We start from the raw sequence: 18,034 nt of genomic DNA on the forward strand, positions 1-18,034 counted from the left end.
CTGAAACCGAGGCTCGCTCTCCCGAATGCAAAAACAAAATACAAGGCGCTGCTCTAGTCGCTGGTCGCTAAGACCATGTCAAAGACCAAACGGATTAGTTCCTAACATCTTTGGATCCACTTCCAGTTCTCCAATGATTCGAAATTTACCAGCCACATGTCCATCAATGCCCCAAAATGCCCATAAAAAATCGACCATTTACTGAATGTACTGAATACGCAAAATACTGAGAGATTGAGACTGAAATGATGTGCGAAGTAAATTTCCATTAGGAATACAAAATGAAAAGCGAATAAATCAACCTGCCCACTGCCCACTGCCCATTGGCCACTGGCCACTGGCCACGGCCCACGGGCCATAGAAGAGAGGGCGCCCAAACATATTTCAGTGTTTAATTTACAACTGTTTTTGGAAAATTTTCAAAATATTTACGGTCCAGAACTATTTATGTTCTCATTGCGGGGAGGTATAGCAAATATATACATATATAAATTGATCGTAAATCTTGGCCAAGTTCTGCCTTTCGATTTGCATGTCGCCCTGCGCCCTAGTGGCGGCCCCTCCCTCCCATTAGCGGAGACTCGCATAAATTGTGATTTTCCTCTCCATATTCTTTGTACGAGTATGAATCTGGCCTCTCGCCTCTCCGCCCCGTCTTCCTCTTCTGCTTTGATCATCATTTCATTTCAACACGAATTAGCATTTGGCAACTTAATTAAAAAGTTTTCCTTTGGGGATGGGGCTGATGCCTGAGGCTGGGGCTGGGGCTGGGGAGACGACACTCTCAGACACACTAACATGCAACAAGTTGACGGCTGTCCATGACGCACACGGGAATTTATGAGTGCCACAGCCAGCGCCAGGAGGCAAGGGGTCTGGGGAGGCGAAGACCCCAAATCTGAAATCTGAAATTATTAAATTTTATTTATTCGGTTTTCTTTTCTCGTTTTTTTTTTTTTTGTTGGTGGCACAATTTATTGGAAAAATGTAAATGAAACATAAATATGGGACAGTTGACAGGTGTCTCTCTTTCTCTCTTCCTTTCGCTACGAATTCCCGCTGATTTCTCTCGCGGATTTCTTTCCCTCGTGAATTTATTCACAATTTCTATAATTTCTATAATTTTTACAATTCCAATTTCAATTTGTGGCTGATTTCTTTGCAAACTTTTTCCCCAATAACTCTCTCAAGTTTTTCCCAGATTTTCGCCTTCTTTTCAGACTTTACGCTTCAATGTCCTGTGGCCTTTTTCCATCCTTAAAGCATTTTCAATGGCATCGTTAAGGGGTGACGTGTCATGCTCTGTTTAACCTTTATTCTGTACCAGCAAACGTTGTGTACAGATATACAGATATGTATATGTATATAAACAAACACATAAATGTAGGATAGTTCTCTCCGTGCCTGACTGTGCGCCCAAGCTGAAATGCAATTGAAAAGCCATTTAGAAAACTCAGTTAAAGGAACGAATGTGTGTGGTGTGTCTGTGTGGTGGTAGCTGGCTTCTTGGCCATATGCATACCGAGCATAAAAGCCGGATAAAAAGACGCTATTAGGATTAGTCAAAGAAGCAACCAATAAGAGAACGAGATACCAGAGAACACTTCAATTTAAAGGTTTTTCCCTCACTGCTGCTCCTGGTCCTGCCGCCACTCCTGCAGTTGATTGCTCCTCCAACTACTTACTCTTGCTCCTGCACCCTGCACCCTGCACCCTGCACCAGATCAATTTCAGTTAAGTGCTGTACTTGGCTGTGTCCTCCTCCTCCAGATGTTTTCTGTGTTTTTTACTACTAATTGAGTTTCCCAATTGTATTGTTGGTCCATCTTCTGGGGATACTCTCACTGAAAACTGAAAAGGGAACCACATTTTATGCTTAAAATTCAAGATTTGATGGAATGATATCCAATGATAGTGCCTCCAATTTTCCTACAATAATAAAATCCGATTGTAACCAAAAAATCGTAGTACGAGTATCGGTAAAGTATTTCCCACAACTAACACTGCAACCAATTGTGGAACAGCTGTGGAAAGGAAGAAACTGTCCTACAGATACTGAAGAAGCTTAAAGCTTATACGGGATATATTTCACAGGAGATCTCATGAATTCTGCACTCTACTACATAGGGACCAAAGTAAGGGGTAAGACGCAGCTGTTTGACCAAAGAGGAGGCCAATGCCAATTTGGGGCCTGGCAGAAAGGACAGCGGTTGCTTCCCAGGGGTCAAACGCGTGGATACCTTGCTCGGCATTGAGGGGAACTTTCACCAGGATCTGTACGTGGCCCAGTTGCGGGATAGACAACACTTGCCATACCCAACAGAGCCAGCCTCAGCCCACGACACACTTTGACATTCTGCCAGAGTTCATGATAAGCAATCAAATAAATTAAATAACATTTTTTAATTGCCTTACAACTATTCAAAAAACATTAATTAGAATTAGAAAATTAAACTATCAGGAATTCGTTTGGGTCGGAATCAGTATCGGAATTGGTAGGTATCATTATGGTGTCCACTTGTGGCTCCATTTACGGATTACATTTGTGGATCTAGAGTCAGACCAAGCCTAGCCGCTCTTGTTGCTCTTGTTCCTGTTCCTGCGGCGGATGGACCTCTTCTTGCCCTTGTGCACCTTGCGCTTCCAGTGGCGCTTGACCTTGGTCTTGCCCCCAGATGGTGTAGAAGGTGCGGCGGTTGTGGCTGCTGAGCTTGTGGCGGCGGTAGTTGTGGTGGCGGCGGCGGTGGTGGTGGTGGCTGCCGTGGTTGTGGTTGTGGCCGATGCAGAGGTGGTGGTGGTAGTGTCAGCCGCCACGGTGGTGGTTGTGGTGCCGGTGCCACTGGTCTGTCTGACCAGGACACAGCCGAAGAGGGCCAGGAGGAGGAGGACGCAAGAGTACCGCATGTTGGTGATAGTTGGATTGGCTGACAACTGATGCTTTTCCAGAGACCAAATCGGGGCTTTTATAGCTCAATAGATCTGCTTTCTAGATCAGTTTCCAGCCGAGGCCCCTTTGGGTTTATCCCGAATCTGTCACGCTTTCTGGGTCTGGCTAAATATAAACTGTGTCACCAATGCGAATACTTCGGTAACAAAGAGCGTTCGGGCCAAACAATAATTCGCCAAATTGTACTTGCGCCTCTGGCAACTGTTCAAACACGAGAGATTTCGCTTTTCTGCCACACACAACAACCGTTTGAATAGCTCCATTTCCTATTTGCTATTGTGTAGTGTCATATTTCTTGAACTGTCACCAGTTCGATCCATCAGAATGATGTACAGATGCTTACATCATGATCCTCTCCCAAGCATCGACTACCCATAACCGATCTTTTATATGGCATGCGGCAGATATATTTTCTCTCTGTTCTCTCTCTTTTCTTTCGTTATCTTCAGTGAGAATTCACTGGAATATATTAAAATCCATTTATATTTCTCTTGGAAATATTGATGTTTTTTGAAGGATATTTATTAGAAGTTCTTATACAAAATATTCATGCACTTCTTTCTAGAAATTCTGCAACTACTATTCCATTATTTATTGCCATTATGGCCATCGATTTGAATGGGTTCAAACGAAAACAGCCAGTGCCTTGGTGGGCTGTTACGCCGTCTAATACATAAGTACTATTATTAGTTCCGCATGGTATTCCCTTATCAATCTTTCAGCTATCCAATTAGAATTTGATAATGACATGTACCGTCTATACAGTGAGTCCTGCCATTCCATCATACACACATACACACATATGTACATATTCACACATGCTTGTACTTGTGTTTGTGGATGAAATTCTCCTGAGGTTCGGCTTTAATGCATTTAAGTATCATGCGATGGGGGACCGCTATGGGGTCCGGGTCCCCAATGCAATTAGACAAAAGCTGAACAGCACAAGAAGCAGCAGAAGCAGTAGTAGCAACAACTACTTGATTAACCACTACAACTATTGAATGCAATAACAACAATACAATACAGCACTCGACTAGCGAATACCCATTATTCTTGCCTAAGAACCGAGCCCCGAAGAAACGCAACAGAAAGGCTTGATCGAATGTTTTACCGAAGATTTATAGAAGAAAATAATTTATTTAAAGATTAAATTAAAATTAGAAGGAATATTCTAAAAGAAGTACAAAATGGAAATATCAAATGATATAAATTTCAAACTATTTTCCAGATGCAACATTTTTTTAAAAATGATCCGCAATTAAATGATGCTTTGTTAAACCATTCGCTTAAATTTTAAACTTGTTGAATTATAATATAGAAATCCATTTTATTTCTTAAAATTATATTTTATTAAATATTCTTAAAAGTCTACAAAACATAAATGATTGTCCTCATTTTTATAGAATTTAAAAACTTTAAATAATGCATTTTTATTGAAAAGTTCCACTTATAGTTTTTAGATTTTGTGAAAATTAAATTTAAAATTAAGTAAAATGGATAAAAGTATTAAAAAGGTATTTTTAATACGACCTATGTTTAGTCAAAATATTAAAACACTTTAAGATAAATATTACGCACTAAATTTGTTGCGAATTTATTTAGATCCAATACTTTTTATATAAATAGTAAATTGGTATTCTTTTTTTTTTGGTCTAAGTGTAACCATTCGATTCTCAGCGCCTTTTTCTATGGCTGTATGCATAATCCCATGCAAGCTGAGTACTGAGAATGCCCCAGGTGCTTCAACAGAACACTGGGTATCAAAACAGCAAACGCAGGAGGAAGGACATGAGAGCACCGTCCTGCACCACGCCGCACCGCACCGCCCCGTCGTATGCAACACGCGAGCACTTGAAATGCTTTTCATAGCTAAGTAGCCATGTAATGTGACATCATGTGTACCCGTATGTTAAGTCCTTACCCCTGCGCCGCCCCCTCCCCATCTAAAGCCATTTGCTAAATTGGCCTGGTCAATGAAATAACCTCAGCTCTGGGGTCCATATGAACCCAGCCACCAGCACCCAGCACTGTGCCCTGTCCCTAGCCAAATGCTATTCGATGTGACATCAGGGATCCTTTTTCCTTCCACAGGGATAGAATTTTGATGATCGTTGCTTTCTCAAGCTCTTGCCAGCTCCCCACAACCATCGCTTTTTGTAGTTCCAACAGAATCATAGTTATCCCCATCCTTCTTCGTGGTGAACGACATTGGACATTGTCCATGCTTCATTTCTGGTCTGGGTCCTACTCCCAACTATCATGCATCATACGGATCCAGTAGATCCACCCACTGCTCCTTGAATGGATGAGGGAAGGAGGCGAGTCGCAGGCAAAAGGAGCAGTAGTCGATCTTCTTCAACCAGCTTCCAGGACTGTTGCAAAGAAGATTCGCCTGATGATCAGTAGTGTTGTCCATTAATTCTCATTCAAGGAGCTTGGCACTTCCAAAAGCTTCAGCTGCCATTGAAATGTTCCATTTAAGGCAATAGTAATCACTGCAGATGCGATTTACTCAAGTGTTTGATTGGCTGCTTCGATTGGGCTTCGATTGTTTGGATTTCAATGAAATATTCAATGCTGGCGGCACAGAAAATGTCTCCCACACATGTGGTCCCCCACCACCTGCTCCACCCATCGCACCATCGCACGCCATCTGGTCTGCATAAAAGTCTCCCGAGTGGCTGCATCCTGGGAACAAATTGGGGCCCAAGGCGGGCCTGGGGCGAAGAGCCAAACAACCATTTGGCCGCAGCTGGTAGTAAATTATTGTCATTTCGGTTTGTGGATGATAGCTGGATTTATTTCCTATGAAATAATGTCTCATCTCCAAAATGGCTTCCAGTCATAAATTCCAATGAATACGTAGTACACAAAATACATGGAAAACGACTTAAAATTGTTTGCTACCCTCGAGATTTGAAAATGGCTGGAATCCGCTTGGACTTTTCGTGCGGTTTTTCAATTCATAAATGGCTCATGATATGGCCAATTAATTGTCTATTATCCCAGCCACGCCCCGAGTTGTAGTCCTTCAACAGGAGCAACGTGCCGGGAATACATTAAATGAGAAAAAACTCTTGAAAGGGGAAACGGCGAAATGGGGAAACAGGAAAAAACGCGATGCGCGATACGCATAAATTGCCATGAGCATGTTTTAGCTTCAGGGGTGGTGGAGGGGTGGTGCAGTGGGGGGGGGGGGGGGGGGGGGGGGGGGGGGGGGGGGGGGGGGGGGGGGGGGGGGGGGGGGGGCTTGGCACAACACAATTTTCCTATTAGTGAAAAGGATTTTGTTGCAATTAGAAAATGCACTTCGAGTGGAGAATGGGAGAGAGTGCGGACCCGCATGATTGGATTGCATTGTTATCCCTTTCACAAAGCAGCACGAAAGGCACGAAAGATTGTACCTCCATACATTAGTTTGTATGCATGTATTTTCAATGAAGGAATATCCTTCGATACTATATAGTATTTATAGGCTTCCACCATCAGCAGTTGCCGTCCGTTGGTCCTGTCTGAACCCAGAGAAATCGAATATTTGCAATTCGATTTACAATTTAATACAATATAATGGAAATGCAAATATTCGATCAAAATATATATCGTATTTAAAATAAATATTTTTCATGTGAAATCTAATATATTTTATATTTAAATTAAATATTTTGCCAGCAAATTGAATATAGTATATAGTATATGTACATATATATATTCATATATATTTAAAAAATACCTAAATAATGATTTAATTTCATTATTTCATGCGTTCCTCAGATTAGATTGTCTAAAACATTAAGACGAACCCGATTTTTGCCTCGATCGTATAGATATATCGTATAGCTCTCATTGGAACGTTGGGTTTTATCTCCCCGTCAAACTCTGACGAGAGTCGACTCTGGCCGCCCCTTCTCATATTTTACATCGCTATTAGCTTTTAGTTGGCGCCGGCTTTCAGTTATACTGTTCCTTAATGAAGCGTATTAGAGCCACATATTAGGCAATTAAAAATGCATGTGGACCCTGGTCCATGCATAATTCACACGGAATGCAAATTGCAACTTTTTCCCTCTGTTTCTGTTTGCATATTGGGTAAGCTAAACACCTAGAAATAACAACGATAGCCATGGAAAAACAAATGTTAAAAAATGACATATTTAAAATGCATAAATTTCATAGTTGGTGGGCGCCTTAATCCGAGCAGACTAATGCTCTTTATTAACCAATGCCCAAAGCTGTTGTTATTGTGAATATGATTTTGTTTGTTTTTTTTTTGTTAATTTTTTGTTTGTTTACACAAATTTAGATGAGAAAAGTTAACAATCCGCTCCCCCGGGTGGACTCTGCTTTTGCTTATAAAATTTCCTCGAAAAAAATACGATTCTATTTATTGCAATAGCCGTTGCCATAGTCGCAAATTTAATAACATCATTGTGTCTCTGGCTGCAAAACAATTTTTCCATTCAGCTCGTTATAATTCTTTTTCTTTTCCATTTCAAATTCCATTATTATGATGTTTTTTTCCTTTTTCTTTTCTGTGTGACAACGTCAAAGAAATCATTTCAATTGAAAGCAGAACGCACACGAGCGGCGGCCTCAGAAATAAAACTCTTGATGAATATAAAAAGCGAAACAAATTCAAGAAAAACAAAATGGAAAAAACCAAATAATATTATTGCTCAAAGCGTCTGCCGAAATATTTATAGAGCAATAATTTATGTTTTATTTTCTCGCACTTTCCTCACAAATTGCCAGCAATTATAGAGCTTGACATCCCCAGTCCCCATCCCCCTCGAGAACGAGCAAATCGAGTTCTGCTCTAATGTTTTTTAATTGTTTTCCCATGTCCCTGGCACCGAAAGTAATGTTTTTTGTTTTTTGCTTTTCCATTCAATGCCATTTCTTGGCATTTAATTAACAGACGACAACGATGACGGCTCTACGGTGACTAATAAACATTTTTGTGGTCCCCGCTGTAAACAAAATTTGATTGGTGAAAAAGCCGCACAGAATTCCTTGAGAAATGATGGATATTTTCGAATAAATGTGTATTCCGAAATGCCTATTTCTGAATGTTTCGCTTTGCGAATTATTGAATACAAATCTCGTTTCAATGGTCGCAACGGGTCGTCCCAGTCCCAGTCCCAGTCCCCGTCTCAATGTATTTATTGTTATGGCTTAATTAATGCTTTTCAATTTGAATTATTTGGCTTGGACCGCTTGCCGCTCTACAATTGTACCCTTCCAAAGAGTGTTTCGGGTTTGAACAGATGCTTGCAGAATCTACAGCTAAATGCACGGGGGATCTGCAAAGGGTATCAAAATCATCGACTCTCGTGGTCAGCCTCGGCTGCTTTTCTTGGTCACGGGTTTGATTTATTTTCCTTGGCTTTTATGGTCGGCTCTCTTTATGCAGGTGCCAGCGGAAAAGTGTTTCCCCCCCGCCACCACACTACACCCTCTTTCATGTGCTTTCATTCATTCTTTATTATTTGCCAGCATCTTTTATGGGATTATTTTTGGCTCGAACACAGAACCAGAGACGGAACGGACGCCAGTACGGATAGACTTTGGTACAGATAATTCATGGTACATATTCATTAATGGTGGGCAAACAATTTTAATGTTTAATTAATGGAAGTTGGCAATTTTATATAGAAGATAAGATACGGAAACCTCGCCTTGGCCTCACCACTGACAGTGGAACATAACCAGACGGCCTAAAAGAGAGATATGTACATATAACTATGTTTGTATGTGCATACTCGTATTTATCAGGAGAGTCCAATATTGTGTTGAAACATTACACTGGCCCATTGAACTTCATTTGAAACTTATAAGATATTACATATTTAACTGCACTCAAGAGATATGAGATTTTCCTAAGATTTGTATTATTTTTTCTCCCAAAAACCGCATTTAATCAATTTATAGATAATTGTTTTGTAATTCAAAACTGACAAAGCGTTACTGCACTTCAGATGCTATCTCATCAATATTTTCAAACTGATTCTGGGGCTTGTCTACATATAATAACAAGATCTTTTTTTGCCCTTGGGCCAATTGTGGTACCAAAATATATTTATTAATAATTCATTTTCACAATAAAGTCTGAATTACTTCTTGATTGTCATTTTATTTGGAGAAAAAAAACTAGATTATTGGATTGGAAACATTTTTATAATTGAATAAAATTTGTCTTTTACTAACAAATTGTTTAAGAAAAAACCTATGATTTAATAAACAAATATTTGTTTTTAATTTTATGAAGAAAAATGTGGCATGAAATAAAGCATTGTTTGCAAAAAACCTCCCCGGCTAGAGAACGATTATACATACATATATCAGAGTGTGGCTTTTTTCACGGCAGCCACCAGAAAAGGGGAATCTTTGACAAAAAAATTAACTCACTGATAGAATTGAATAAGTGAGAAAATCGCACAATTTATAAGATGTAGGTGCCTTTGCTGTGGACACTCGGTGTTGTAGCTTTGATTGTTGTCCTTTGAACTGTTTAAACAAAAGTACTTCCAAATTGAAACGATAAAAAATCAATTGCCTTCCCTTTTTTGTTTTTTCTTTTAATGTGGGAGACTTGGCGACGTTTTAAAAGAACTTGCGGATAAATTTAAAGATATTGCATTCGTCTGGTCGCAAAGACCAAACCACTTACGGATATTTACACAGGATTTGAAGGACCCTCTCAGTCTCTCCCCTAATCTCCTCTACCCTGCCATTCAACACTGGCACCTTCTTTCATTTCATTGAAGCCATCAAATAGTTTGTCCTTTTTGGTCAGCAAGTCAGTCGGCTTACGAGTGGCTGGGGCAAAACCTTTCAATTTGTTGGTCTTGTTAACAGCTTGAGCGAAAAAAGCTTGTGCCTGCATTTAGAGCCACAAAGGCCCCGCAACCCACGGAGCTTGAATGGGGATGGAGCTGGCCACGGGCTAAGGGCTTGAAGTCCATAGTATCTCATCCAGCGAGCAGTATCCCAGACGACTATCGAAGCACTGTCCAAAAAGGCAAACACAGCATTTAGAACCCAAACACACAACGATGGATGGATATTTCGACTAAGGGATACCTGCTAATCAGATCTTAAATGAAGGTGCAAGGCAAAAGGCTGCCAACGAGAGACACTTATCACTTATCATTTATCGGCTGTGCGTGAGACATGAAGGGGTGTGCTGGGTATACAAAAAGTTAAATCAAATTGAATTGCCATCAGTCTATCCCATTTATATCTGTGGCAGGTACAATGTACATACGGGTATATGGAGTAAATCAAAGGCCTTGGGTCCCCACTTGCTGGCTGATGTTTCCGAATGTTGTTTACCCAAACAAAAAATAAAAACAGAGAAAACTTTGGAAAAGGGGCGGCAGGGGAAAGGCAAAGTGAAACTTTATTAATTGCAAGCAAGTTTCTAACTCGTCATCGTCGTGGCTCTGGGTCTGGGTCTGGGTCTGGGTCTAGAATTTTCAGTTTGTTTAGGTAATTAAAATTATGGCCGTGTCTGTTCTGTCTGCATGTGTTTCAAAATGTGTTCTTTGCTTTTGATTTATTTTTGATGTATTTCTTTTTGTTTTGTTTTGTTTTTGTTGTTCACCTTTTTGGTTAGTTTTGTTTAACAGCAGCAATTAAAGCGGTTCGAGTGACGTCAGTGGGCGTCGGACAGGACACGCCGCAACGTGGGCTTATATAATTCGGGCTTCCAAATTTAGCAGAGTTTCGGGTGGATTTTTTTTTTGATTTGGGGTTGTCAGATCGGGCTTATATAAGACGGAACCTGGCCCCCGGAACCGGCAAAAAAAAGCTAAATAAAAAGGAGCAAATAAAACGCTGGCCAGTAGCCGCTGACAAGCAGCCTAGCATATGTGACTATTTTCAGATGTATGGGGATGTGTGTGCATGTGTGTGTGTGAGTGGTTGTGTGGGTGTGGGGATTGACACAATTGTCGCCCAATGTCAATGCCTTGGGAAGAGCGGAACTACGCTACGTGGCACAGTGGGTTGAAGGATTTCGTGGATTATGTACGTGCTAGTGTTTAGAAGTTTCCTACGTCACAGAAAAACCTTTCACCTCCCCCCACACCCGCGCCGTCTGCCGGGAGAAAAACAAAATCTTGTTTTAGTTAAATATTGGGTTTAAAAAATCAAAAAAAGTTAAATTAAATAGAATTAACTTTGATTTAAGCATAAATTTATTAAAAAGTATTTCTAATGCTTTAAAAAAATATATTTTAAATTTGTAATCTAAATATAAAGAAAATTTGATCTAAACATGAAAAATATAGAATTTATATATTAAATATTTACATTGATTTCAAATATAAATTGATGAAATGAAATATAATAGCTATGTAGATAAAATATTTGCATAAAATATACTATAGTGTATTTTATATGTATATTCTATTGTATATTAATTGTAAAATGTAAGTAAAAACTCTTTCTTGTTAAAACTTCCACACTCGCTATAAATCTATTGGTATACATTTTCTAATCTCTATGTAAGAAGTCGATTCATAGTGCTCTTTTTCTCTGAGTGTAGTTTTGGGAAGACTGCTCTTTTTTGAAGCCACAATATGTACGAGGAGAGCGGTTACCTTTGTTTTCAAGGTTTGAGGCTCTTTAAGGTTTGAGGTCTCCAGGTGCTTATTTACTTAATTAAATTAAATGAATTTGGTTTCTATTTGAGAATATATAGTTTGTAAATGTAAGCAGAAATCTAATTGAGTTTCAGTTTTCTCATACTTCGTCCCACTGTTCCGCTGCTGTAATGCTCCCGCTTGGCTGCTCTCGCTCCCCACTGCGCAGGCGGCATCCGGATTCTCTTTCATTTTGAGTTCCGCTCAAATGAACTCTCACTCAACGTATGGGCAAATGGCACACTTACCTTCCTCTCTCTACCCCTCTCTCTCGCTCTCTCTCTAGCTATTGCTCTGTTGTTCGTACTTGTTCTTGTTGGTGTTGCTTTTGCCGTGCTAGTTCCTGTTCTTTTACTGTTATTTGCATGGTGCGTTGCCCTTGTAGCTGCTCTTGCTTGCTCCTTCTGGTGCTGCTTCTTCTTAAGCTTTTATGTAATTACATCGCTTTGCTCTCGCTCGTCTCCCCCCCCCCCCCCCCACACTTTTTGCACTTTGCACCCTTCTGCCGAGGGTACATTGATTGTAAGGAGATGTTTGACCATTAAGTAGATGTATTTGCATGTTCTTGATCTTACGAAGCTTTCGTAATACGCAATACCTTTCACGGATCTGTCATTTGGAGGCAAACCGCTTCCATGCCACTACAATCGGTGAAAAAATAATTCTTTTTGGTCTTCAGAATATATATTCCAATCACACCCTTAACAGAATACATATGTATATTGTTCCATATCTAAGCCAAATTGTACCAATACATTTCATATAAGCAGTGGCCAGGGTATCTACAGGATCGACTTTCGATGATTTCGTTTCTTTCATGTTTTTCGCTTTTATGTGATTTTGACCCCATTTGGGGGGATGCCGTGGCGCTTACCTTTTTATAAGCTTTCTTTTCCACCCCTTTGCCAGCAACACTTGAAGGATCCATAAATTGTAATTAAGGCAAAATACAATCCTCTGCCAAACAGTAAGAGAAAAGAGAAAGAGAAAGCTTGTGCCTTGTTGCCTTGAGTTGTGTGTGAGAGTAGGCCAGGCTAGGCGCCAAATTTCGCAAGGCGTGACATCATTAAAAAACAAGTTGAAACTAACTTTTAATTAGATTACTCAGCGCCAACGTCAGCTGTTGCATGCATGTGGATTGGTACTGTGTGGTATCTGTACACAGGAGGCGGATTTTTGGCCAGCAATTTTAGCCCCATATCCTCCTCCCTCCCCAAGAACTTTCCGCTTTGACTGCCACTTGTCCATTTCCTGGCAGGGGAAACTTTTCACTTGCTGACATCACAACAGCAACAGCAACAGAAGCAGAATGCTGAAAGCCCTGAGAATAGGTCAAAGCTTGAGAAATTAGCCAGCTATCTGTTATGTGTTATGATGGCCAACAGCTAAAAGACTTTAATTTGCATTTATACCACATATTTTACAACGATCAGATGTTCCTAAGTGTTGCCACCAGAGTCTGGCAACATTTAGTGCGCGTCTACTTTAGCACTGTTTTCTATTCTCTCTCTCTCTCTATCTCTCTTTGCTGTTGACTGACTGGGCAAGCTTGAGCAGCAACAGCAGATTAACAGCATAATAACAGCAGATTAACATTAAATTGACTTCAGACTAACAGCAGAACGAGATCCACAGCAAAATAACAGCAGAGTTATAGGGGACTAACAGCAGAACGAGATCAACAGCAGGTTAACAGCAACGGCAAAACGAGAGCACAGCAGAGAAGAAGAACAAACGAGGGGGAACGTTGTGAGTTGCTGCGGACACCGCAACTCTACGGTTATACCGGATACTAAGTCAGTATGGCTCTCCTCCGGCAGACGCCGCTAATATTAAACGACACGACAAAGAGTGCGTGCGAGAGAGACAGAAAATCAGTCTGAGCGTGACGTCGGGCGCTGCGTAGCCACTGCAAATTGATTTGTTCCTATTGGCTATAAAAATGATCTGATCTGATCCAGATTCAGCAATCTGATTATTATCATTATCTATGATTCTGCGTTTTTAGTTTTCTCGAATGTGCAATATTGTGGATGCAACAGATTTTCGTTCTTTGTGTGGGCGGAAGGGGGTGGGGCGAAATTTTAAGATACACGTTTTATAGTAAGATCTTACAGAAGTGCGGATACCAAATTTGGTTACTCTAGCTTTAATAGTCTCTGAGATTTTTGAATATCCCCAGATTTTCGTCCTTTGCGGGGGCGGAAGGGGGTGTGGCGAAATTTTGAAACAAACTCGTCTCGGTCCGATATATTAGGAGTGTGGATACCAAATTTGGTTGCTCTAGCTTTTGTAGTCTCTGAGATCTAGGCGCTAATGTTTTACTCTAAGCAAAGCCGCCTATGCTACGTGTGTGTTAGAGAGAGACAGGGCGAGAAAAAATGAAATTGTTTTCTTGATGCTGGCTATAATAATAATACGATCCAATTCAGATTCCGCAGTCTTAAAGATATGGTCATTCTCTACAATTCTACGTTTTTGGTTTTCTCATATCTTTAAAATTGTGGATGCCACAGATTTTCGTCCTTTGTGGGGGCGGAAGTGGGCGGGGCGAAGTTTTGAAATATTTTTGTAGCAGTGACATATCACAGAAGTCTGGATCCAAAACATCGTTGCTCTAGCTCTTATAGTCTTTGAGCACTAGGCGCTGAAGGGGACGGACAGACGGACAGACGGACGGACGGACAGACGGACAGACAGACAGGGCTCAATCGACTCGGCTATTGATGCTGATCAAGAATATATATACTTTATGGGGTCGGAAACGATTCCTTCTGGACGTTACACACATCCACTTTTACCACAAATCTAATATACCCCAATACTCATTTTGAGTATCGGGTATAAAAAGAGTGGCAACAGCTAGAAATAATATCGAGATCGAAAGATCGCGCCGTAATGTTTAAAAAATTTGTTTTTACACTTACCAGCCTATCGCGATTCAATATTATCAATAAACTATCATCATGTAAATAATATCTTACACATATGTATGTATATAATTGAAGAACATTGTTTTGGTTTTCAACATTTAAATATCTACATATGATATTAAAGAGGAATTCAATTTTGTATGCCATGGCCAGTCGTATGCACATACATATATTATCCTACTGGTGCTTACCTCCATCAAATGATTGCTTTGCAAATAGTTCATATAGAAAACAATTTTCCAATGACAGTAAAACCTCACCATCAGGAGCGATGCGATGCCATATGTCATGAAAATATTTACAACCACTTGAAACTTGCATTGAAAACTGATGCAATATTCACCCAGCAGCTACAAACGTTTGGGGTGTGGGGTGTGTTTGTGTGGGGGGATCGGGATCTGATCCGAAATAAAGTCAAGGAAATATTCCCATAGCCGTGGGTGGTGGCCATCGCGAGAGGTGAGAGCCAGAGCCACATCGAAGTGAATGTCTGGCGTCATAGCGAATGGAATTTGGCATAAATTTCTATGGCTCCATCTCTCGGTCCCTCTATTCGTACTCGTATGCGCGCTGTCAACGACGCTCTGTAGGGCATAGACAGTGAAGAAAATGCCCACCCCTGGGGGATGGGATGGTGGGGAGGGGTTTCGCTGGTCAGATGGGGCGGGAGGGTGTTGCCACAAAGACAGCGACAGCGACATCCACAGCGACAGCGACAGCGAAAACGGATGCCATTTTTATTATTTTTGTTTTTGCCGCATGCCCCTTGGGCTGGAATCAACAGTTTGATTGCTACACTCGCATTTTATCACACACACAGACACAGGCAGAGACACAGTCATGCTGATAGATACATTCTCATGGATACACTCTACTCTTCCAAAAAGATACACATTCTTCCACACAGAACGACGAGTGTGTGTGTGTGTGGCAACATTTTAGTTCGTTAGTACCGAAGTTTAATGGGCGACACTTTGGCCACAAATTAAATCAATTCATTTTTGTTGAATGCTGTTGAATGCGACAATACATATGTATGTTTGTATGTTTGTACACATGAATCCTTGAAATGGAGGACTCGCTTTAGTTGAATGCATTAATATATGGTTTGTGCCACAAATATGGCTGTGGGGTAGATGGAGCAGCCGTAGTGCAATAAATCAATTTTTGATTGAATCAATTGTGAAGATATTTTGTGGCTTACTCAATCGTGTCGTTAAATTGATTGAATTGATTTCACTGATCAAGAAGCAACGATAATCACGAATCAAATGGCATTCCCATTACCATTCGAAGGGGAAAACAGAGTTTGGACTTCAATGAAATTCAACTCGAAATTCAATTGTAAAACATTTTCAACAAATTCAACCCAAACTGGAATTTAAAACTAACATTATTAATATGGTCATCCTTGGGGGCCAGCCAGCCATCCACAAACCTTTTTAATTTCATCCATTTTCTTGTCTTTAATTCTAGCCAAAAAGGTCAACTTTCGGTGCAGAATTTCAATGGGGAACTTCTTTCGAAAAATTGAAAAAGAAAATGTGCCGCAACCTTTTTTTTTGTGATTCTGACTGACAGACAGGCTTACAGGCAGACTGGCTGAATGGCAAACAGAGACACAAAAGTGAGACAGACAGAGGGGCCAAGAGCCAGGCATATTGGAATCCGTTAGTCATGCAAGCGGCAAGCGGCAAGGGGCAAGGGGCGGTAGGAGGGTAGGAAGGCAGGAAGGCAGGAAGGAAAAGTAGCAAAGGAAAAAATGCTAAAAGGTAAAGTGCAATCGAACATTTTGTTAATATACTTTATGAGTTTTTGCCCTGACGACGACGACGACGTGTTGCTGCCATGCCCTGCCCTGCCCTGCCCTGCCTCTGCCCCAAGCAAACAAAGAACAGAGAGGGAATGGCGTAATGGAATAACTGAATAGAAGAGTCAGAATAAACGAAAAAAGAAAAGTTCCAAAGTGGGTGAGGAAATCCAAATTCCTTGATTTTTTTTCCAATTGACAAACTTTTAATGCCCTTAAAAAAAAATGTAAGCAATACGTGAGTATTTCGAGGATATTTAAAGAACTCGGCAAGGACAACAAAAATTCACAAAATAAATTGTACCTTTTTTTTTTTTTACTATTTTTACGGAAATTATTTTATATTTATTTAGTTGAAAATAAAATAAATTATATAAAATCAAATTCTATAGATTTTGAAAATAAATCAATCAATATTTATAATAATTTCACTTTTGAAACCATATTCCAAATTTATATTCTCTGTCATCAGTATTTCTCCTGCATTTTTGATTTTTTTAACAACTGATTCATACTACATATATTGAACATTGTTATAGATATTTGTACACATGTATGTGTGTATCTTTTAATGGGCTTTGGTGCGTCGTTGGCGCCCCCAAGTTCTTTTTGGGGTCCTTTGGATTCTGTCCCATAAGACGCTGCTGCCTTGCCGCTCAGTAAAGGGCATAAAAAATGACATTTTTTGTGTGTCCTGACTGACAGGCGTCCATATTGATGTGACCCACCTTCCCTGTTCCCTGTCAGGCCCTGAGCCCCACCCCATCCCACTCTCTCTCTCTGTCTCTCTCCTGTATTATCCCAAGGTTTCATTTCATTTTTCTTTTCGTTTTCTTTATTTTGCATTTACCTGAAGGCTCTGAGACTTTTTGGCCCCACCCGACCTCCACCCGCCCAGCGATTTGGGTCGCCTCCAAGACAGAGATAGAGGCAAGAAAATAGCAACAAGCGGACGGACGCCTTCTTCCTCTACGGTTTTTGGGGCATTTCTCCTTCTCCCGTTGTTATTATTTTTATTTATTTATTTCAGCCTTCAGACCTGCCTTCGATTACATACAAGACCATTTTCTCTACATTTTGCTCCGTTTCGGTTTGGTTTGGTTTTTGGTGGGGATTGGGGTTGGGGATTGGGGTTGGGGTTTGGGGTTGAGGTTGGTGGGGTTTTATGTTAATGGGAAAGCAAACCGCAAAAGGTTTTCAGACTTGAGAATGCCTGTTCCACTGTTCCACTGTTCCACTGGCAGTGGAAAAATAAGAGAATTCCGTTTTGTTATTTGGGGAATTGAAAGTAAATAACGGATGCCGAGAAAAGGGTTTTCTCTCCCTTTCCCCCTTTCCGTGCTGGGGAGCTCAAACTTTTCGGGTTATGAAAATACTTTTCCTTCTTCGAAGGCGAGTGCTAATTGGTCATGCGATATGTCCCAGGGGGGTCGTGTGGCAGTCAGACTCAGGGCTGAGAGGTGTACGAGTAAATGGGACTGGGAGTGGGACTGGGGCCATCATCTCTGCCCATCCATTTCCGTAGAATATGCATAATTTGCTGAAATGCCTTTGGGGTTTTCCCTTTCGCCCGACCAGCTCCCCTCTGCTCCCTGAACGAATATGCGAGTATCTGTGCGACTTGCATTTCGTGTCAATGGATTTTGCCGCTTTTTTTTTTTCCTCCCATTTTCATGCTGCACAAATCAACGGATAT

The 18,034-nt window shown here is 40.7% G+C and overlaps 1 protein-coding gene across 1 annotated transcript; it reads right to left on the reverse strand.

The window, feature by feature from the left end:
* Window positions 1–2,384: 2,384 nt before the first annotated feature.
* Window positions 2,385–2,946, reverse strand: LOC108156846 (protein new-glue 3-like). Its single transcript, XM_017288567.2, has one exon. The coding sequence runs from the start codon at window positions 2,902–2,904 to the stop codon at window positions 2,569–2,571; it is 336 nt and encodes a 111-aa protein (XP_017144056.1). The 5' UTR covers window positions 2,905–2,946; the 3' UTR covers window positions 2,385–2,568.
* Window positions 2,947–18,034: the final 15,088 nt, after the last annotated feature.

The sequence above is a fragment of the Drosophila miranda genome, chromosome XL (assembly GCF_003369915.1).
Source record: "Drosophila miranda strain MSH22 chromosome XL, D.miranda_PacBio2.1, whole genome shotgun sequence".
Lineage (NCBI taxonomy): Eukaryota > Metazoa > Arthropoda > Insecta > Diptera > Drosophilidae > Drosophila > Drosophila miranda.

Bases quoted from the DNA above. Each gene is read 5' to 3' on its own strand.
- LOC108156846 (XM_017288567.2), bottom strand. From the start codon at position 2,904: ATGCGGTACTCTTGCGTCCTCCTCCTCCTGGCCCTCTTCGGCTGTGTC.